Below are 24,045 nucleotides of genomic sequence, written 5' to 3' on the forward strand. Positions count from 1 at the left end.
AACATGTAGTTGCTTTTGCTTTTTATAAAGCTATTAAATGAGTTAGCAACTTTGATTGAGGCTTCATGATTGAAGAATTCTTCCTAGATGTATTTTGCTACTTGAAAGCAAAATAAGTTTTAAACCGTAAGACTTTAGGGAGTGTATATATTTCTATAAGATTAGTAATAGCTGGCAGTCATTTTTGAAACAATGCTAGCATGTTGAGTATAATACTGAGAAAATAAACCTAGAATAAAACTGATGCTCTTTAAGAAAGAGGTTGTTCAGCAGGTACACTATACTAAACTGAATCTGGCAACTTTTCAGAATCTTTGGAGGCTAGAAGGATGAAAACTACTAACAGTGTTTTTATTTTATAGTGTGATCCTGAAAATGCATTGTGCACTCCTTTAATATTACCATTTCTAACTTTAAATGTAGATTGATAGTATGTCAGTGTGATCACACTGGGTTGTGTCTTCCAGACACACTTTTATACATGGAAATACTTTTTGCATAAAAGCCCTTTCAGGGTTTACATTAACAAATAATTTAGGCTCATGCTCTTCTTTTTCAGCCCTGATGCTCTGATGATGTCAGGGGCAGAGCAGAACCATCAGGAGGGAGGCAGGGTTGACACAGTGTTCCAGCGGGAGGCTAGGTTGGAACACTGAATCAGGTAAGAGTAAAACTACACCCCTGCCTCCATAAGGATACAGTCTCAAAGACTAACTGCTGTGGGTGGGCATGAAGCTCGTTGTTGGAGTTTATAGGGAGCCAGGTTGAAGGAGGTGCAGTTTATTTACACACCTGATTCTTCTCCTCGGACTCATGACTATTAGGACATTACCTTTCTAGAACATAGGCTCTTTTTCTACTACCATTTGTTGTTCTATATGTGAAGCAGGAAAGAAGCAATGTGTAATTTTGTGAATTTCTTCCAGAAATAATTTTTGGATCTCCTAGGACAGTTATTTTTCAAACTTTTAGTCTTAGGACCCCTTTACAGTCTTAAAAATTATTGTGGACCACAAAGAGCCTCTGTTTACGTGGATTAGATCTATCAATAGTTACCCTATTTAAAAAAATAGTTACCCTATTAGAAATTAAAACTGATAAATTTTATGCTTTATTTTAAAATAATAATAGTAAACTTTTTACATATTAACAGATAATTTTAAGAAAATAACTGTATTCTCCAAAATTAAAAAATAATCATTATAAAAAGGGTGACATTGTTTTACATCTTTGCAAATCTTTTAGTATCTCGGTTAATAGAAGACAGCTAGATTCTCATGTTTAGTCCTGCATTCAGTCTGTTAGATCAGTTATTTTGTTTGAAGTGTATCAGGATTTGGCAAACTAAGTGCTGAGGACCAAATCCAGTCCCCTTTGTACAGCCCACAGACGGAGTGGTGGTAGTTGTGTTGTTTTTAATCACTGAGGGGAAAAAACAGTATTTCATGACACATGAAAATTCTATGAAATGCAAATTTAATTTCCATAAATGAAATTGTGTTCCCTAAATGGAACACAAACCAAGCTCATTCCTTCCCAAATTATTGATGGCTGCTTTTGCACTGCGACAGTTGAACAGTCGCAGCAGAGACCGTATAGGCAGCCTGCAAAGCCTCAAACATGCACTATCTGGCCCTTTGTAGAAAAAGGTTGCCAGTCTCTAGTACATGAAGGAAATGTGGCCTCAGTGGTAAAAGGGAGGACTCTTTTCAGATAATTACAGATATTCTTTGGTATTACCCCCAAACTCAACAGATGGTAATTTCTTAAAGGTTGATTGCATTGTGAAAGCTGAAACCATATTAATGAATTGTTTGTACTGTTACATTAAAATCCATAGGTCTGTCTTGCACTTTGAATATACTTTGAATGAATCTTTTACCCCATGCATGATTTTGTAACATAGTGCATTGATTGCTTGTAAAATATCAGTTCATTGAATTATACAAATCTTTGAAACATTGGGACATTTTATTATAAAATATCAAAAAAGCATATTTGTTGATGTAACCTATCTTCTCAAAGAAGTATTGGGAAGTTCTTGAGAGTATGGACATGCCTACACATTTTCCAAAATTCCTATTTTCGCTGAAAGCTCAAACTTTGTCATTTATAACAAGTACTGAAGACATTTGGTTTCCTTGAAATAACAGGCTCACTAAATTCATTTTTGAGAAAATGCCTGCCTAATACCCAAGTCTGAATAATTATAGTTTATCAGCTGTTCTTTCAAGAAAAATGGTGTTCCATGAAAAAAGTGGCCTGTTCAGCTGACAGCTGAATCACACAAGTATCTTTCCTTGAGACAACCATGATCCTTGCTGTGAAGCAGTGCTTTATATATATTTCCCCTTTTTGCCATACAGAGTATTAAGAGGATGTGTTTTCAGAGTTGAGGTTTAATAAAAATAATTTTTACTGTGATAATTGTGAGCATTCTTCAGTGAAGTTGCCATGCATGTTTTTTATTTTAACTGGAATGTGTGGGGGTGAAGAACATAACAACTAATATATTTTGGTGCCACTGTCTTGATTCTTGCTGATAAGCCAGTTTTACCCACCATTGCTTTTGCATCATTGTAGGTGCCAACACAGAAAAAAAGCATTATTATCATTACAAAAGCCACTTTGACTTTTCAGACCCCCCTAAAAGAGTCTTAGGGATCCCCAGGAGTCCATGGACCACAGTTTGAGAACTGCTACTCTAGGAAAATAACTCTTAGCTAATGATGAAGTGTAATTATTTGGGTGAATCATGGTTTACTTCTCAGCCTCAAGAAGCTGGACCCACTGCAACTTTGTACCAGTGAATTAGAGGTTCCCACAATCTACCCCAAATTGTAACTGCCCTGAGGTGGGGTGGGATACTATCTGATCCTAGATTTAAAAGTGGAAGACTGACAGGAGAAAGGTCTGGAAAGCCAAACCAGGGCCCCAGTTTGCCCTAAGGTGACATTTGAATTTTAATCAATACAGACTGACTTTAATTAGGTTCTTTTGAAGATTAATTTTTTTTATGTAGTTAATACTATTTTAATTCAATTTTTTTCATATGAATACCTGCTTTGGGTAATCTCTTACAGACATTTCTTCATTCACCACCTTCATTTCACTTTCAGTAAACATTGTCAAATTTATAGCCATTATCTTCCTTTTCTTAACTTCCTTTCCCTTAGTTATCGTAGAAAAAAAATCCATAATTTTCATTCACAGCGAAAACCACAAGCTACCCCCATGAGGGATTTACTGCTGCTATTTATCGTAAATAATTTTTTCATTAGTCTTTCTCTAAGAGTCTTCATTGACTATTATCGGAAGCATCGGTTCTGTACCACTCTGATGCATTTATTGAGAAAGGGATTGGATTAAGAAAAAAAGAGCAACTGTTCTTGATCTTAGAAAACAAAAATTTATCAAGATACGATGCTGGACTGTAAATTAGAACTCACAGTGTGATAGGACTATGAAGAAGTTATGTCAGGATAAGTAGATGGGGGAAGTATTTTGAGATAGACATGTAACACAAATAGGGCAAAGAGAAATTTTGAGAACTTTTTCAAAATACCAATAGGTAATTTTTGTTTTAGGAAAGTAGCAGTAAAGGAGAATGAATTTAAAATGAAGGAGAACCTGAAAGGAACTCAGATAAATACTTGAGTGCACAGTATGTATTAGGTCCTAGTATGTGTTAAGCACTAAAATGTAAAGAATTTACTTATGAATGGCTTGAAATGTAAAAACGTCTACAGTGCTAAATATGGCTATCTATTTAGGAATTTTAAGTACAGTGCTAACATTTAATGGCAAATGTCTTTCTTTCTGATGGAGAAACTTAGGTGCTATTTTATTCAACTTGCCCATGGTCAAACAGTGGGATAGTGACAGATTTTAGAATCATATTTTTGATACAGGTTTTCAATAGATTAGGTATTCCCCATTAGTTTGGCAGTTTATGTGATTTCCAGACTGGGGTTGTATTCCAGGCCATGTAAAATTTGGGAAGAGTGGATTGAGAATTTACTTACCATTAAAATTCCTTCTGTTTTTACATTGTAATGATAAAAGTTGGCTCATTCACTTTGCTCTTTGTCCATGCCTGGGACTCTTCCTTTCCTTTTGCTGTCTGCCTTGCCAATAGTCTGCTGCTTTTTGGTAACGGGAGATTTGTAGAGAAAATGTGAGTGAATTAGTTATAAATCAGCTGTTCCCAAATTATATTCCAAGGGACTATGGAGGGATTTTGATTGATAAAAAAGGTTTGTGTTTGGGGAAAAACTGATTTAAATAAAGTTTATTTGCTCTAGGACATCACAAGTCTTCGATATACAGATATGCATGAGGGTCCAACAGGGAATTGGAGTATCCCCACATTTATTTGAACAGAAAGCCTAATTTTTTAAAGCACCTAATGATTAATTCCATGAAATACACTTTGGGAACTGGTATAAGATTATTAGAAAATGATTCAAAGCATGTGCTGTATTGCATTATTGTTACGTGTAACACTCTTTTTTCTATTTATACCTAATTGGATTTTATTTTCATGGAAAGCTATGGTTTCAAGTAGACAGTAAGTAACAGGAATAAGTATTGCGTGATTGATTGTTAAAATGTTTATTTGGGGAACATAAGGAAAGGAAAGTCAGACTATAAATTACTACTTGTGAAAATCTTCTGTTAGCTTTTTTTTTATAAGTAAATATTTTAAACTAAAATATATTGTTTATAGAGAATTTCTCTATTTTTAAATTGCAGACGTTGGGGATCAGCCAGGTGAGGTAGGTTACTCAGGCTCTCCCGCAGAAGCACCTCCAAGCAAGTCTCCATCAATGCCGTCACTAAACCAGACTTGGCCTGAGTTGAATCAGAGCAGTGAGGTTAGCAGAGCTTCCCTTTTCTTTACTAACTTAAATTGTTTTAAGGTAAGAAGTTCTAGACAGAGTAATTTCAGCATATAACTTTTGGTATGCATGCATATTTGAGAGAACATAGCCAATATGACTGTGATAAATGTTTATAATTATGTGACTGAGGTTTTCAAAGTACTTTTTCATCATAAATACTGTCGTTTGGTTTCCAGCACTCATTGCTGCTAAAATCTTGTGAGTTAGATGGGGCAGACACACGAAGTCAATAAAAAGGGGTGGATATCTTGGCCACAATATCTCATAGCCAGTGAGGGACTAGAGCTAAGCTTTAAACACAGATCCTTTGACATTCAGCCAACTACGGTCCCACTATATCGCACTGCCTGCTCATTCCTGTAAGCAAGGTATGTGGTAGTACATTTGGAATCTTAGCATTGGAAGTGGTGTGTGAGAAGTCACTAACCCAGCTTTCCCCGTGAAAAATGCATTTCATACAACCCAGGCTATTTATAATAATTTAGTTCTTTTTTTTTTTTGGCAATACAAAATGGAATGATTTCACTGTCAAATGAGTGGTTAAAGAAAAGTTGTGTAAGACCAAGCACAGCATGCAAAATGGAATTTGAGATGAATACACCGCTCCCCTATCACTTTGGAACTCCATTATAGAAATCAATAGAAGTAGGGCCGCTCTGATTAGAAAGAGATTGCCTGAGGCCCCCAGGCTGTTAAACCTTAGTGCTCTGTAGAACTCCTATTGAAAACCCCTGTTCAGGCCGTTAGAGCAGTTTTGTGAACAAGTTACTTCTTTCCTTATAGTTTTTAATAGCACCTTTATAGTGCTACAAATCTAAAAGTTTGTTGACTTCCAGGAAAAAATTCTAAGCTTGCTATACTTTCCATGTATTTTAAAGGCTGAAAAGCACTGGAGGAAGGCGACACTAGTTAATTTTGGACAGTTGAAAAGCAGAGAAGTAACTGGCCAGTTTAAAGTACTTGCTGTTGCTTTAGGACATGATCACAGATACTGGTGTCTGAGACATTATGACATATTTATCATAAAACAACCGTTTAAGTGTTTTCTTAGAGGGAAGAGTTAAGCTTTAAAAGAATTTACTAGTAGAGAGGCTTTATAGAGAGTAGGATCAGTTTTCTTGAAATCACTAATTTTTGCTGCATTTATCGTCATTTTTTAAAAGCACTATCAGATTAAGAATATTTATATTCCCTTGATATCAGTTCATAAATAAAAGCAACTCTAAGAAGCAGCTCAATTCCAAAGCCCATCTTCATTCTAAGTAAAATTGCGATGTGATCATTCAAGCCTAGGAATGGCTTCCCTTCCAAATTCTGATTCCAGTAGTTGCATTTTCCCTTAAATATTCCTAGAAAGTTTCATTTTGTAGTATTTGCTAAAAAGGTCATGAATGTCATAATACTTCTTTTACTATATGTGGAAAACCAGAATGTTAATAAAACTAACATTGATTTTGAGACCTTTCAACAATAATATTTATAAAAAATACCTACTTAGGATATGGCATTTACATTATATTTTAACTTTCTACCACGAAGCACTAACACTCTTTCAGCAAATACTTACTCAGCGCCTGTGAACATGGAGCCAGCACTGGATAACCCCAATAATACTCCCTAACCTCTATCGAGCACTTCTAATGCGCCAGGGCTGCTCAGAAAGCTCCTTACACGTATTAACCCCTTACATCTTCGCCACAATCCCATGGTCTCAGCATTATTAGTCTCGTGTTACAGATGGTGAAACTGACACACAGATAGGTCAGATGACTTGCCTAAGGCTGTACAGCATAACTAGGGTTCCAGCAGTCCGGTTGCAGAGCCTGTGCTCTTAGCCATTACACTGAAGTTACAAAGATCAGGGTGTCTCCGCTCTCCAGGTAACTTACGCACAGTCTTAGAAAACCACGTAGAGCTTCATGCCACCAAATAGGAGAGGTAATACCTTCTTTTTGGCAAAAATCTTCTACATCTAAACTTTTCTCCACAATTAAATAATTAGGATTTTAAAAATTCCTTCTGTACCCCTGCAACAATAATTATTGAGGAAACTAATTGTACTAACATCAAGATAAAAGTGAATTATTGTGGGTTTTCTTTAAGAATCACTTTGAATGCATCAGTGTTAGGTTGTTGAAAGATTGTATTATCTATTTTTGTAAATAATTTTCATCACGTTTGCTAATACTTAATTTCTACATGTCTTCTCAAATTGAGTATCACTATTTTAAATAGTAAGTCGAACTTTGAAGCATAAAAATGTATATTTTTCCACACTGAATTATAGAAAGGATTTTGGTTAATAGAGTAGGTGTGTCTGTGTGTAAACATTTGTATGTATATATTGTATATGTGTAGATGTTTTTCCTTCTTCAGAGGATAACTGATAATTCTTAAGCAAATTTTAATGATAATTTTAATGCAATTTTAATATAAAATCTTATGCTATTTTATTACTAAGATTTTCAAAACAAACGGAATTTACTAAAATTAATATTGACTTATCACTCCACCTGTTTTAAGAGGTGTGCTATTTGTGTACCTCTTGTAGAGGAGTAGTATTTCATATCAAAATCAGTCTTCTCTATGTAACACATACTCAGATGCTTGATTTGCTCTCATCGTGGCCGCATTCTGATTTTTCTGGCATGGGGTGGGGCTGGTGCCTGACGGGCAGCTCTGTCTTGTGGTCCGGCATGGCCCTGTGCGCAGTGCTCGTGGCAGGGGCTGACTTGCTACAGATTGACATAAGCTCAAACATAGATTAATTCCAAAAATCTTTTCATTTTATCTAAATTATATTTTATTAAGTATCTAGACACATGTATGAAATATGTGCACGTCCATAATAGAATCATCTTTCAGGGGTCGCACTGGCAAGTCGCACTGACTTGCTTTGTTTTGACCAAAACTTTGGTATGCAGGATTCATTAGCATCGCCAAATCAGTACATTAACGTTAGAATTTTGAAAGAAGGATTTGAAGTAATTCTTTCTCTAGTCAAGACAAACCCCTTTACATTTTTACTTTGTTGCCATTTATACCACTTAGGCTCTGTTCCTATATTATGTTTTAAGTTTTAATTCTGTGAGACTTGGAATCTCTTCCATTGAGATTGTGATAAATTGTTATTATACGTTTGAATGTGAAGCTGCTCACCTTACATTATAAGATGACCCAGCATAGATAAGTATAACATGTTTATGGAAAAATAGAAATTATGGAATTTTGTCAGGCCTTTGAAACACAACTTGCAGTGCAACCTCTGAATTACTTTGCTAAATCTTCTCCAATGATCTTTTACTCCATCTTTCTCATCATGCTGACTTGTCTCTCCTCTGTCTGTTCAGCAGTGGGAGACATTTAGTGAACGCTCTTCAAGCTCACAAACTCTGACCCAATTTGATTCTAACATTGCACCAGCTGATCCTGTAAGTCAATCACTTAGCTTGCTTGTTTGAAATTAATTTTATTAACCCAAATTTCCATTCATTATGGTTTTTAGCTGATCTGCATGATTGAGTGGAGTGCTTAGAGGGAAATGGTGGCAGGCTTTTCAATTTTTGTGTGCTTAATGGTGGAAAGAACATTTTTTTTTTATCATTTTTTGTATTTTCTAGTTATTTTGATGAGAGAAAACTGTATGTTTTTAAAATCTAGTATATGTATCTAAGGAAGCATTTTGTGAAAAGTGATTTAGCTGACCTTGTTTTCATTTGCTAATTATGTGTATGTTCTGGTAAACATATACTGTGTATCTCAGTGCGGTGACACTTAGTAAATACTATTTTATTTGTATGCTTACACATCATGTAATATGTACTTTGTATGTAAATATGCAATGTCATCTTTCATTTTAACAGTCCAGATGGAATGGCTTTGACTTAATTAGTGTGTTGAGTTCTGTTAAAGAGAATCAAGTTCAGCAAAAAAATAGTTGTTGGTCACAGATTCCCATTGTGCAAGAGAGCCTCTGTCTTGTCTTCCTGTGGCTCACTGTGTTGCTTTGAAAATGCTACAAAGTTCACATCCTGATTTAAAAAATAAATTCTGTCCCCACAGAATTAATTTCATATAGGCCCTACCCATCCCTCAAATTATTTGAAAACTTTAAAACCTTAGCTATTAATCATCCTTCTCACTCTTCACTCCTGCTTTTCCTTTTATTTTTTTTTTCTCTTAAAGAGGAGGACATGCTAATAGGCACCTTTCAAAAGAAAAGAGGAAGTAAGTAGGAAGGGAAGAAGAGAGTAAGGGTAGGATTTTTTAAAAAAATGAGTTGAGTGAAAAGATATGGAGAAAGTGACACAAGGCATTCTTTTTAGATGTTTCTGATCAAAGAGCCATTAATTTTGAATCAGATACAGTAATGGCCTTATTTGATTGTGGATTTGGGACAATGGCATGTAAAGATAGTAGTTCATCTTCAGCAGTTTAAATTAATGGATCTTATCTGTGCTTTATAGTTTTAAAGAGTTATCTGTGAAATAGGATGCTGTTACGTTGAATTCAACCAGATAAAGTATGGAACTGTTTTAAGTGTCTATTTCATAGTTTGTTAATTATTTATGGGCCAATTAATATGTAGATTATCTGTGCCCTTTGCTTTTCTTATTGCTACTTTGAGGGCAATCTTAATTGCTTTAATCTTTGGTTTCAACCTGAAAATTAAGGAGGAATAAAAAAGCAAAACGTGATTTCTGCTTCTTATTAGTAGTTTTAATTAAGGTCTCTTGGGAAGTGACAGGTGCTATAAGCTAAAAGAAAGTTTACCTTTGCTCTAAGGTTTATTTCTCCATATTTTTATTATCTCCTACTTACATAGTCACGTTAATTTTATTTAAAATACTTAATAAAAGTGCTTTATTGGAAAGGCAAGTTTGATGTAGGAATACAGAATTGCTCTGTTTTATTCTCCGACCCTTAAGAGATGGTGAAAATAATCATTCATAGTATTATGATTTTTTTGCCAGGCCAGGAAAGAACATTATATATAAAAATATAAAACTCAGAGGCAAAATAAATTGACTCGTGACTGGCAGGAAATGCCCGGAAATATTTGACTTCATCATAGTGATGTTCTTCCAACGTCTTAGAAAAAATATCCAAATTTGTGAATTCTAACTCTAGTGTTTAAAATGATATGGCTCAGTACTTTCTTTTGTTATCTCTAGTGTGGCAGGAGGCTATAGGAAATTAAAAATGGTTAATTGCTGTTTTAAACCTGAATTTAGATCTCTAAACTTGATAAAGTTGGCAGTCTTAAATATTTGTAATCTGGTGCTTAGAAATATCTTTTTTCTTTTATAGTGATAAACTTAAATCTTAACTTTGTTCCCCAACTAGTGATGTCACTTTAAACTTGCCATTAGGAGAATGCCTGCTACCATTGAGGATCTAAGTTCTTATCCTTCATTTAATACTTACCTGGCAAACTACCTTCTACAGAACACAGCCTATACCCATAATCCCAAATGATCTTTTGCAAGTCTTCTATAAATAATTATAAGTGTGTAAATAAGGTCCATACAGATTAGAAGGGAACCACCTAAAGAAAAATGCCACTGCAGTTCTGATACAAATTTACATACCCTACAGTGTTGAAAATATTTAATGGAATATTTTTAAAAAGCTAAAATTTGATAATTAGGCATTTGCTCAGTAGAGTGAAAGTCTATGAAAAGCCCCATACTTTTCTGTAGCACTTAAGAGACATCTGTATCACACAGCGCAGTGACCTCACATACAAACTGAGATGGGTAGTTACTAGGCTCCCAGAATTGTAATGAAATTGAGTTTCTGATATCTCATTTCTAGAAACTTGATTGCTTTTGTCTGCTTATCGTTAATAGCCTCTGGTAGAATCTGCTTCTACTACTAAATTCTAGACTGATGAGAAGTGTAATGCACTAGTCTTTGCCATGATTTATGCCTGATCTTGAGTGCTATAGAACTTCTGAGTAATTCAGGGTATAAAAAGGAAGTTAGTTTGATTACTGATTATAGCCAGCCAACTCATCTGGTTTGGTGGAGCCCCCTTTCTAGGTGCCTGTGATACTCTCTAGGAGTATAAAAATGTCAAAAAATTCTACTCTTAAGTAGACCACAGCTTAATCATGATAAGTTGATGGTTGTAATATAGCTGATTGTGATAATTATATATAGCTGTGAACAAAATTGTGGGCGGAGAACTGTGGGCTAGCTCAGCCCAGTGTATTTGGGAAAGTTCTCACAAAAGAGGTTATGTTTGTATGCTGAGTTTTGAAAGAAACTATGAATTGGCAGAAATGTACAAGGGCATTCCAAGCAGAGAGAATATCACAGGCAGGATCTTTTAATGTGGTGGGAGTATAGAGTAAACATGTGGATGGGGGGATGATGGGGCTAAGGAGTGTGGTTGAAACCAGACTGGGAAGATCTTTGTGTGCTAAACCAAGGATCTGAACTTCATCTCATAGCCAGCCAGGAGTGCCATGACAAGATGGGGGTGAGAAAGAGGCACTTGGGAAAGATCACTCAGGCAACAGACAATGTGAAGGATCGATGGGATCAAGAGAGAGCAAGATGATGAGTGACACAGAAATGAGAAGTAGAGAGGCTGGACTCAGGCAGGATAATGGGATTTAAGGCAAGTAGAAAATACAATAGATGAGCATAATACAGTCAATAAAGTATACATAAATCAGATGCCCAAATATATGACCTAAATGTGCCATGAGTGATTAGGAATGGGTTTCCTAAAGGTGATGAGGTGATTTGAATAGGTAGAAGAAACTGGGCAGAGCCTGCTAGTCAGTCTTTATACTTTTTTCTCTATTTTTAAATTAGAGGATGCTAGTTTGGAGCATCTGATGGCTCAGGACTCAGAAGCATGTTGGCATTCATGGTTCTTCATTCGGATGTCAAATGCTTAGAGTCAAAGCTCTCTATCCTACTGCAGTTCACAATCACAAATGGAGCTTCGTAAATGTATACTAGTTGGAGGGTAGGCCTGTCATCTGTGTAATGCTCTGCAAGGAATTGCCTTGTCCTAGCAGCTGGATCTGCTGGACTAAAACTGTTGCAGGCTCACAGCAACCAGTGGTTGTGTGTCTGAAGTATGTGATACAAAATTGATTTGCTGGCACAGAAACTTAGGCAAATTATTTGGAGAATGAATAGAAAGAACATTCATGATTTTCTTTTCTTGGAGTCATTATCATGCGTTCCATGTATTGTACTGGAAATATATGAAAAGGTTACTTCATAGTTCCAACTGTTAAAAGTTTTATATACCTGATCTTATATACACAGAAAATATATGTTAGATGAATATTATGAGTTAAAACATCTAATAAATTTTTTTTGCATGTTTTTTCCTAGCTTGTTTTGGGTTTGGAATAAGAATTTATTGTCTCATGAGTTATCATTTTTTTCTCCTTTGATCTTGCCTTATAAGGTTAAATTTTGATTCTTATGGCATTTATTTCTGCCACTAAAATTGTGAGTTAAGAAAGTAGTAGTTATTCCTAAAGCCGTGGTTTTTATAACCATAAATACAACAAAGAACCTCTTAAGTATATTGTTAAAAATATTTTCCTGAGAGTAACTCATTATTTTGTGAGAAATCTAAACTTTTATCCAGTTATAATATTCATCTTTATAACTAATTTTAGAGTTATAGGGGAAATGTTAGAGCTCTTTCCACAATCTCTCTGGCGTGGGGCAGAAAATTACTGTGAATGGATCTATCAGTATAATTGCAACAAAGAATTCATTTGTTATAAATTGGTTGAATGTAGAGATGATGAGAGTAAGCCAGGGAGACCTGTCAAACAAGAGACAGTATGTTGGAACGGAACTTCCTCGAGCAGAGATTTGGTGTTACCTGCTACTCTCAACCAAAAATGGTGTCTGACTTAAACTGAAAAGTCATTATCCTTCACACTGAGTTATAAGCATAACTCATAACTAGATATTCGAAATTGAAGGATCTCAAGTTCAGTGTTTGGCAGCAGCATATACAAAACATGAACTGACACCTCGTAGAAGGAGCGGAGCCCCCTTGGCAATACTGGTCTGTTGCTGCTAAGCCAAATGCCCGATCCTATTCTGGTTCCTCCCCTGTGGGTCTCAGCTCCCAGGGCCAGGCCTGCCCGTGGCCCTAGGGGCACCTTTCTCATTTTGTTCTCTTTCGGAGAGGCTTGGCGTTTGTCCTCTCTTCTTACTTTGCTGTTTGCATTCTTTTCAAAAAGTCTGTACTACCAATTTCCTTACTCCTCTTACTAGACTTGCCACTCATGAAGTTTAGGAATATCAGATGTATTCCAGTCATGAAAAGGTTTAAGAAAAATACTGGAATGTTAAGAGTAAGAGTCTTAACTTATGCCTCTTTAAAAATGCATGCCTTTGTGGAAGTTTTAAACAGCTCTGTAGAACTAATCAGTAGACACTATGTATCGTGCCGGCTGTTACAATATAGCAAAGCACTGTTACCTTTGTTTTATATAGGAAAAAGTAAATGTCAGATTTTTTTCAGCAGTTTAGGGAAGAAGAGTTCAGTCTGTTAGTCTTTGGGTTCTCATGAAATAGTTCGCTTTAACCTCAAAGGTTCAGATTTGTATAATTTGATGAGATCATCTCACACTTTGCCTTTGAATATTGTCTTCACCTGTAGGTAGTTTTATAGATCTTTTTTCACTTAAAGCTTTAACCACTCAGAAGTTAAAATGTACTTTTTATAAAAGAAATCAGATTATTAGGCACACATGGTGAACTTGATTTTTTACATGTGATTCTAAAACTTGTAATTAAGAAATTTATTTTCATGCTTGCCTTAGCATAAATAAGAAAGTCTATTGAAAGTGTTGTTAGTTTTTATTATTTCATGGTATCAGCTTGGCATTTTTAATGCAAAGTCTGTATTTCCTCCCATTTGTCTCTAGGATACCGCTATTGTTCATCCAGTTCCCATTCGTATGACTCCAAGCAAAATCCACATGCAGGAAATGGAACTGAAAAGAACTGGCAGTGGTAAGGAAGCTGTTGCTGGGTTGTATTTTAGATTAGTGTCAAACTGAAATACACAATTATTCTTTGAGGGCTCAGATTTCTTTTATAATTGTTTATTTTTTAACGGTACTTTCTACTAGTTTACATATATATGTTTGGCTGTATGTATTGTTCAATTTATATTACAGTTTCAAAAAGGAAACTGTTGAGGGGTGCCTGAATGGTTCAGTCGGTTGGGCACCCAACTCTTGATTTTGGCTCAGGTCATAATCTCAGGGTCCTGGGAGCCAGCCCTGTGTTGGCTTCCGAGCTCAGTGGGGAGTCTGCTTGAGGATTCTCTCTCTCTCTCTCTCCCCCTCCCCCTGCATGTGCTCTCTCTCTCCTTCTCTCAAATAAATCTTTTAAAATTTTTTAAGAAAAGGGAAACTGTTGAATTTATGTTATAAAGTTTAAAAATAAAGACACTTGGAAATGCGACTTTTCTAATACTCTGTAGGTTGTAGTTTTTTTAAGATTTTATTTATTTATTTTAGAGTGCCTGTAAGCAGAGGGTGGGGAGGAGCAGAAGGAAGGGGAGAGAAGATCTTAAGCAGGCTCCACGGCCCATGCAGGGCTTCATCTCAAGACCTTGAGATCATGACCTGAGCCAAAATCAAGAGTCAGTCGCTTAACTGACTAAGTCACCCACATGCCTCTACCCTGTGGGTTTTTATGATAACTGCTGTGAACTTACATTAAAGTATGTTCAGATTTTAACTGAGGAGGTATATGTTAAAATAAAATTTTGGCTTTGAAATTGTTTTGCTTAAATTCTCGAAGTTTCTCATTTTAGATTAAATGTTTTAGTTACAGGTATATTTTCTCAGAAGTATATTTATTTTCTGTATAAGTCAACATTATAAATTACTTATTTTACAACCATCTGTGTGGTATTTTAAGCAATTACTCTGAAGGGATAAAATTAATAAAGTATGAACATGCAAGTTGACTTTTTTGTCATAACCTATTTTCTGTTATGGCAGAAAACAAAATTCTATATGAACAAGCTTATATTTTTATTAAAAATGCTATTTTGTGTTACATCTCATGAGGTTTACCTGCTACTTCTTTGGAATATATAAATGAAGTCTTATACTCTGAAGTTTATGAATTTATTAATTCAGTTCTTGTATTTTTAACTATTAATTCTCTACTAGATCATACTAATCCCACTAGCCCATTACTTGTGAAACCATCTGACCTGTCAGAGGAAAGTAAGATAAATTCATCGGTGAAATTTGCTTCTGGAAATACTGTAGGTAAGTGAAAAATAGCATTACAGTTTCCATTTGAAGTTGATTAAGTCTGGATTTAGAATCTGAATAATTCAAATGTATAGCTATTTCATATTACCTTTACTGAATAAAGTAGAGATTAGTCAACCCTTTTAAATACCCTACCCTCTGTATGAGTAAATGGTTGCTTATTGCCACCTGGACCTGCTTCTGTTTGCCATCCCTCTCAGTTAACCACATTTAGTCCATGGACTTCCCACTTGCTCCTTTGTCTCACAAGAAATTGTGGTACATTCATTTATTCAGCCTATGTTAAAGGAATAGTATGTGGCAGGCTCTGTTCTAGACACTGGGGATTCATTCAGCAGTTAAAACAGAAAAAAATCTTTGCCCTTACGGAGCTTACATTCAGTAGGGGATGTAAGAGGGGGAAAAAATCTTAACTCCTGTCTTAGGAGATAATTAACACCCTGGATAAGAATAAAGCTGGGAGGGGCCCCTGGGTGGCTCAGTCATTAAGCATCTGCCTTCGGTTCAGGTCATGATCCCAGGGTCCTGGGATCGAGCCCCGCATCGGGCTCCCTGCTCTGCGGGAAGCCTGCTTCTCCCTCTGCACTCCGCCCGCTTGTGTTCCCTCTCTCGCTGTGTCTCTCTCTGTCAAATAAATAAATAAAATCTTAAAAAAAAAAAAAATCTGGGAAAGAGAAGAGGGAGTGACATTTTAAATAAGGTGGTCAAAGAAGACCTTACCAAAAGATGACATTTGGGTTAAAACTTGAAGGAGATGAGGGATTCAACTATGAATATCTGAAGGAAGGACGTTTAAGACACAGGAAACAGCATATGTGAAGCTCTGATTTAGATAACTGCCTTCTGCTGGAAACAGCAGGCGAACACCTGGAATAGAATCAGTTAGCATATTTGGCAGGCAGAAGTAGCAAGTGGTAGAGGAGTAATTAGGGAGCAGTGTAAGAGTAACTTTTACTGAATGAGGTAAAAAGCCATTAGGAGGTTTTGAATGGAGAAGTGATGTGGTCTGACCTTCCTTTTTTTTTTTTTTTTTTTTTTTTTTTTTATGAGGATCACTCTGCTGTATTGGTAATAGGCCTGAAGAAAGCAAGAGTCAAAACAGGAAAGACCGTTTAAAAAACAATTAGAATAACACAGGCAAGAGAAGAGGACGGGTGGCCAAGGGTGAGAGCGGGAGAAGTGCACTGCTCAGCACTCCTGAGATTCTGGCCATATTTTTTCAGAAAAGAGCACAGGACTTGTTTGCCTGTGTGATACAGGATGGGAGTGGGAGGTCATGGGCGATTCAGGGAATTTTGGTCTGAGCCACTGGGAATTGAGGAAGGCTGTGGTAACAGTAGTTTTGTTGGGGGAAAAACAGAAGTTGAGTTTTGGACATCTCAGGTTTGAGATGCCTGTTGGTACATCCAAATGGAAATACATTAGTTTTAGCATCCTTCCTGTACCAATTAAACAATTCAGTTATTTGCTACGAAAAAGGAAAGGGATACATTTTGAAATGAAGCCAAACCAAATAACCAGTCCCTCCAATTTATAATCCTTGAAAGTAAGTAGCAGTGTTCCTTCACACTGTCCCTCAGTTTCTGTTTTAAAATTTGTCATTACGTCACAACCATTAGTTTGCCTCTGGGACTCTGCTCCTTTATAAGATTTTGAGGATTTGGAAATGATAATTTTCTCAGGTGAAAAATGGGGAACATCTGGCTAATTTCGTAAGTTTTATTATTGTCTAAGCATATTTTTATTCCTGTGTTTACTTCTCTAGATTATAACTTGTTTTGTGTGTAGTATTTCACTGTGTAAGTATGCCATGATTTATATGTAATTTTTTACATTTAATAACACTAGGGTGAACTGTTAATCTATTAGCCAGTCTTTAAATATCTCTGATTTGAAATAAGAGTTACTATATTTGTTTAGAGTATATAGGGTAAAAAGTGAATAAAAGATTATTATTAAATAGGATATATTCCATTTATCAGCAGATGGGTACAGTAGTTCAGACTCTTTTACTTCAGACCCAGAACAGATTGGAAACAATGTAACTCATCAAAGGTCAGTATTTCTGTCAATAAAAAGTATATTAAAATATCTTGTTACATTTTAATATTAAGAATTATTTTAGAACCAAGTATGAATTATTTTCCTCTATTCTTCAGTTCTCTGAAGGCTGTTAGGTTACCTATTGATTTACGTAGAAGGGGAATAATTTTGATTCTTTTCCAACTTTAATAGGAAAGCAAGAGGAGCCCTTATTGTTCTGATGGTATTCTGTGGAAGGCCTAAAAAGAGCTATAGTAGCATTAGCAGTTTAATACAGTCCTGTTTGTAGGTAAACAGTTGAGAGTCTGTCTAAGTAATAAATGTACAGATTTCCTTGTATAGCCTTATGGCAAGTGCCCACAGAATTCTGTGTTTTAAAATGCCATCTGGAAGCACACACCCTAGTGTTGGGCTACCTACCTACCCTAAAGATCTGCATTGCATATAACTTCTCAGGCACAAATAAAAAAGATATGGGATAGGGTGAAGGTGGCAAGGGATTTGTCTGCAAGGGCTTAACCATCCACTGAAAATTGTGTGCAGGACAGAGCATCTTTTTCCCCTCATCTTTATACGTGCTAAGTATCCTTTTGCCATGGGCTTGGAGAATATAGAGAGAGACTAGTAATATAGAATCTCAGAAGAACTTCCAGAGCCAAAGACTGCTTCTTTGTATAATTATTTCTCTTCGGTCATCTTGGATTTTATTTTCCTTTTTATCCCTATAAGTGAGGATCAGATTCCCAGAGTCCATGAGACTCTTTTCAGATTACAGAAGACTTTAGTGGCAAAAAAGTGAATCTTGGGGGTGCCTGGGTGGCGCAGTCGTTAAGCGTCTCCCAGGGTCCTGGGATCAAGCCCCGCATCGGGCTCCCTGCTCCGCGGGAAGCCTGCTTCTCCTTCTCCCACTCCCCCTGCTTGTGTTCCCTCTCTCTCTGTCAAATAAATAAATAAAATCTTAAAAAAAAAAAAAATGAATCTCTAGGGCGGGTCCAGAATGAGCATAGCCAGCACTATAATGAAATTGCCTGTGGGGATGCAGGAATGGGCACCTCAAGTAGCTGAGCCAGATTCTATTTCAGCTTACCAAACTTCAAACTTTAAATAAGGTGAAAGCTAACCATGTCTGAAAGTAAAGTTTCCCTTTTTTGAAACTGGTTTTTCAAACTAATATTATCTTTAATTGAACAGGAAAATGTTACTAGGTTTCTGTCTACCTTGAATTCATGTTAATAAACTTTTTTTCAAATTTTTTGAAATTTTAAAAAATGTATAATTATGCTTCATAAAAAGATTATTTGCCATATTACATAATTACTTGTTTAATGCATATCATAAACAGTCCTGTCCTTATTCATTGTAATACTTACATACCTACTTGAGAAAATATCACACCTATAAGATCCTTTGCTGCTTAGCCAAGTTTGAACGCTTTAAAAAGAAAAAAGCTCCAATACCGGTAGCATGACCAGTTGTAACGGGGTGAATTTTATAGGTCTCATTCAGGAACGTCGCCTGATAACACTGCACCACCACCTCCCCCTCCAAGGCCGCAGCCTTCTCATTCCAGATCATCCTCTTTAGATATGAATCGGACCTTTGCAGTCACCACAGGTAGGGGTTAAAGAACCATAATATCTATTATCGTTTGATTTTAAAGTTCATTAAAGAGCACAACATTTTATTTCATTTTCTCTAACTGTGTCTTATTTTTTAGTTAACTGAAGAAAAATTTTGAGTTTAAAAGGTGTCAGAATGAGAGGAATTTTTTTTTTTCTTAATGTGTTTGAGTGAAAATGATAAAGATGGGAACCTGAGAGATGCCACAAGAGATTTTAAAACAACCATGTGGAGAGATCAAGGAGGAAAAGGTGATAGGTCTTCAGTTAGCTGACAGAAGACTCATAACTTCAAGGTTTTAATTTTTATATAACTGGTTTTATTGTTATTAATAAATGATGATCAAAATAGAAAAGTTAGGAGCAGAGGGTGATGATGTTCTGTTTTTGGACATTACAGGTTTGGAATGATGAGGAAAAGGGGCTGTAGTAGTAGGCCACCGGACGTGTGGGCTAAGAAAGATTGTATTATTTGAGAATCATTTACATAGAAATGATTGAGTAAAGTATTAAATGCAAAGAGAAAATTTGGAAGTCTGCATATTTTATAGCTGAAGAACATTCAGAAATAGAAGAAAGCTAAGAATGTTTAGTGTTATGGAAACAAGCATGTCAAGAGTGCCTTGTGCAATAGAATAAGAGAAATGAGGTCTGAGAAAGAGTGCCTGCATGGCTCAGTCGGTTCAGTGTCCAGCTCTTGATCTCAGCTCAGGTCTGGATATCAGGGTCATGAGTTCAAGCCCCACATTGGGCTCCACGCTGGGTGTGGAGCCTACAAAATAAAATAACTCCCTAAAAAAAAAAAAAAGGAAAGATACAAGGTCTGAGAAAAGGCCATGAGGCTTGGTCATTAGGTCATATCTAGATAGTTTTACAAGATAATAAATGCCTTCCAATACTTATCAAGCATTCTTAGAAGTCTTTATCATTTGATCACATTCACTCAGCCAGTTTGTTCTACTAGAGAAGTATGTATTTACTAAGAAGACGACTTGTGTATTTACTTAGGACAACAACAGGCTGGAGTTGTTGCCCATCCTCCTGCAGTGCCTCCAAGACCACAGCCCTCACAGGTGATTCTCCAACGTATTCATTACTGAACAATTGTATTTGTCTGTTAAGGTTTGCTTCTGTTCTAGAATTATTTTGAAGATCAGAAATTACCTAATTGTCATTCTTAATGAGCATTTTATTCAGGGAAGCTAAGTTTTATTTTGAAAGTCAAGAATAATGATTATTTTTTGAAAGAAACTTAAAAGTGGACCAAATGATAATGTCTTGATAACAGAAGGTTTAGTGGAGAGAACAGTGGGTTGGGAGATAGGAGATGTCCCTGTGTGTCCTGGGTCTCACAGAGGCTCCATGCCCTTGCTGCATCTCCCTGGAGATGTTACTCCCTCAGTAAAGGAAATGTAAGATGACCTCTTCATCCCTGCCAGGTTGAAATTGTTTCCATCTGGTATGTTCTAAGACAGATTCTGGATTATAGCTGATAGTTTTATGTGACTGGCTGACTACCTTTTACATGAATGAATTTGGTTGATTTTTCTGAGTTAGATTCTTACAATGAAGTTGGTTATTTGAAGTTAAAAAGATGGTTTCTTAATCATAAAAGATACTGAAATTTGAATATTTCGTTTATCTAAAGTACCAACGAAAATACTTATATTGGGTTGAACTGTGAAACCCAGTGAGTTGGTCACTTGACTCAAGAACCAGTCCAGTGGGGAAGATAGACCTATAAACAACAATTATAATAGGAGGGCTGTGCTAGATATATTTATGAAGTGCTTCAGCACAGCTTGACTAACTAGTAAAGTCAAGAATCACATTGGAAAGGTGTAAGTAAAATGAAGGAAGTGAGACTTTAAGCAGAGACTTGAGAGATCGGAGAGAGGGCACTCCAGTCAGAAGGAATGACATGGTCTGGCATGTTCCAGGGAACAGGAGTTGGTTCAGTACCACTGGAGTGATGAGGAATGAGACTGAAGAGGTGGGAAAGGGGCAAAGTATCTCTGTATCGTACTAAGAAGGACAGAATTCTTACAGGAGAGAGAATGTTTAAAGGGTGTAAGCAGGGAAGAGACTGCAGATTTATTCCTATAGCATCCTGTACTTGCATTGTCATCAAACTCCTCACACTGTGTCTCAAGTCCTTGTGTACTTGTCTCTTACCCTGCACTGCATGGTCTGCTTCATTAGGGCATCAGCCTTATTTGTTCGTTCGCTGTTATTCCCATAGTGCTTGGCCAAAAGTTACATACTCACCTGTATTTTTGGATTGAAGATTTTAGAAGGATCGTTCTGGCAAGGGAGTGGAGGACGAACTGAAGGGAAGTACACTGAAGTGTTGGGAGGATAGTTAGAGCAGTGGTTTTCACACTTTAAATTAACCTTTTTAGAAACATAATGAAACGTTTTTTAAAAAAATAACTTGTTAAAAGCACAAACTATTGTGCAGTAGCCTAATTCAGAAAAATGTGGATGAAGTGGAGAGTTAGAGAGTAGGGCCAGACCCTCCCTGTCCTTTGATGTACTTTCTTTGCAATATGAATTTTGTAAAAGTATCTTTCTTATTGAAGGTTTGTCATCTTAATTTTTTGAGTGTCTCAGCATTCCACTTAACGATTTTTAGAGCTAGATGCTACCGTCGCTCATCTCCCTGAATTTACAGATAACAAAGCATCTCTACAGTATATTTTCAAAGAAGAAGGTCGCTGACAGTGATAAACTAACAAAATGTGTGTTCCTCCATCCTAATCCATCATGTAGGCTCCTGGTCCCGTAGTGCATCGCCCAGTGGATGCCGATGGCCTAATCACTCACACTAGTACCTCACCTCAGCAGATACCAGAGCAACCAAATTTTGCAGATTTCAGCCAATTCGAAGTATTTGCTGCATCAAACGTCAATGAAGAACAAGATGATGAAGCCGAGAAACATCCAGAGGTCTTGCCGGTCAGTTTTCAAGGGCTTATCTAATTTTCTGCTGGGAAACTCTTCCCACATTATATTCATAAGCAGGTCTATCAACAGAGGAAGCTCTAAAAGAGCAGATGTTAGAGTGGACATCAGTGAGTAATAGAGAATTCATATCCCCCAGGTTAGGTCTGTGCTTCTTAAGTACTTAATTGGCCTTAGATACCTGCTGGTTACAATATAATGCCTAATAAGAATCAGAATCTGGGTGGGAGTTAGCTGTCTCGGGAAAAGACACAAACAACCATCCGGGCATGGCTAACACACTGCTTGGGGGCTTGCATCTGATGTGTGATTTGGTGAAGATTTCCTAGCTACGCTCCATGCATATGATAGTAAGTCACTTGAGTTAGACCTGCAGACTACCTGGCTGCCAGATTCCATCTTTGCAGACAGTGTTCTGGAAGACGCTGTTCAGTTCTTGTGGCAAGAACTTCTACTAGCTACTTCTTCCAACCTGAAACTTTCTGCCTAGCCCTGGGGCCACTTGGGGTATGGCCTGAGCCGCCAGGAAGGCAGGGGAGGACCTGAGGGGAAGTACAGGTGTGCATAGGGTACTGGTACTCATGCCCCTGTGGGGGAGGTATCCCCTCCCCAACCCACAAGAACTTTCCAAAGTTCTTGTTCTTGCTGGGCTGTATCCTCAGCCCTCCCCTGCTCTCTGTCCTTCTACAGTAGAGAATGGTCATTTTATGGGTTTTTTTTCACATTCCTTATTATCAGAATGAATATTTTCTTAACATTTTACTCTCTGATGTGTTAACATATGTATTTATGCATAATTATATACTGCTTATGTATAATTAGGAGCGATAATATATTCATCTCTAGGTTGAAAAAGCTTCTGATCCTGCAAGTTCTCTTCGAGTTGCCAAAACAGATAGTAAAATTGAAGAAAAGACAGCTGCTAGTGTTCCCGCCAATGTGGTACGTGAAGTCTTCTATAATATTGATTATTTTGTACATATAAAAAGTTATATGATATCATTTTTAGTTTGTAAGATTTTAAAGATGACGAAAATCTTAGAAATGAAGTTAACTGCAGAGCATCTAAGCCTCTAACTGTAATATATTTGGTCTGTCTCAGAACAGGGTCTGCCTATTTAAAAACTCTAGGAGATGCTAGTCTGTCATCTAGTATATGCCATAGGTTCTCAGAATTTATCTGCTGATGACATTCTTCCACATATAGAAAATACACTTTCCTTATTGGTCAAATTCCATTTGTTTTATTGCAATCTTCAGTGTCGTAGAGAAAAATTGCCAACCCTCTAAGGGTGTTATACTCTGTGTTCTTTTTTTTTACTGTCTTGGGGATAATTTTCCCCCAACATTTTATTATGAAAATGTTTAAACATACAGTCAAGTTGAAAGAATTTTACGTTGTATACATCAATAAACCCACACCTTGACTGTACCATTATTTTACTATACTTGCATTATCACATACCTGTCCATCCGTCTGTCTACATCAATCCTTCTTACCTATTTTTGCATTTTAAAGTAAATTATAGATATTTGCATGTTTTTCCATTGAAAGAAAAGTTTTGGTAGTTTTTTTTTCCTGTTATCACCCAGACATTTCCAGTAGTTACTACAGCATGTGTTTCTGAGAGTGCTTAAATTCTACTTTCTGGACACTTTATTTTTTACTATATTTCTGTGATATTTTTTAATAGTGAATTTTATTTTTGTCAGCTCACAGCAACAAATTAAAAATAGCACTTAACCAAAGATATGGCAGTTGTCATTTTTATTTATTAACAGATCAAATGAAGTTATGGTAAATACCAAAATACCGTATTTGAATCTGTTGAGGGAAGATTCACAGTTTCCAACAAAATGTCCACTCATATTCAAGAGTTACAATTATTGTGCATCTTAGTTGTGAGTTTTTAAAGCATTGCCTAGCTTTCTACTTCTTTATTAATTGTTTTATTAAGATGACATATTTTAGTATTTTTGAATAGGAAATCCTATGATGATAATGGATGCATATTTCTGGAGACTCCTCTCCCCCCTCTTTTTTTTAAGATTATTTGAGAGAGAGAAGAACACGAGTTGGGGGAGGGTCAAAGGGACAGGGAGAAGCAGGTTCCCCACTGAGTGGGGAACGCAATGCAGAGCCCAGTCCCAGGACCTCCTGAGATCATGACCTGAGCCAAAGTCAGATGCTTAACCTACTGAGCCACCCAGCACCCCTGG

At 36.5% G+C, this 24,045-nt stretch overlaps 1 protein-coding gene across 6 annotated transcripts in view; it reads left to right on the forward strand.

Moving 5' to 3' along the window:
- Positions 1-24,045, forward strand: part of REPS1 (RALBP1 associated Eps domain containing 1) — an 86,135-nt gene that overhangs the window by 56,942 nt on the left and 5,148 nt on the right. For 3 of the 6 annotated variants that reach the window (XM_032407784.1, XM_032407786.1, XM_032407789.1), the window contains exons 9-17: positions 4,756-4,877; positions 8,255-8,335; positions 13,829-13,916; positions 15,092-15,193; positions 17,182-17,254; positions 18,738-18,856; positions 19,870-19,934; positions 21,634-21,819; positions 22,672-22,767. In XM_032407784.1, coding sequence (XP_032263675.1) covers positions 4,756-4,877; positions 8,255-8,335; positions 13,829-13,916; positions 15,092-15,193; positions 17,182-17,254; positions 18,738-18,856; positions 19,870-19,934; positions 21,634-21,819; positions 22,672-22,767 — 932 coding nt within the window. The remainder of the gene's footprint in view (positions 1-4,755; positions 4,878-8,254; positions 8,336-13,828; positions 13,917-15,091; positions 15,194-17,181; positions 17,255-18,737; positions 18,857-19,869; positions 19,935-21,633; positions 21,820-22,671; positions 22,768-24,045) is intronic. The other 3 variants (XM_032407785.1, XM_032407787.1, XM_032407788.1) reach the window with 3 other exon arrangements.

Source organism: Phoca vitulina, unplaced genomic scaffold (genome assembly GCF_004348235.1).
Source record: "Phoca vitulina isolate PV1807 unplaced genomic scaffold, GSC_HSeal_1.0 scaffold9, whole genome shotgun sequence".
NCBI lineage: Eukaryota > Metazoa > Chordata > Mammalia > Carnivora > Phocidae > Phoca > Phoca vitulina.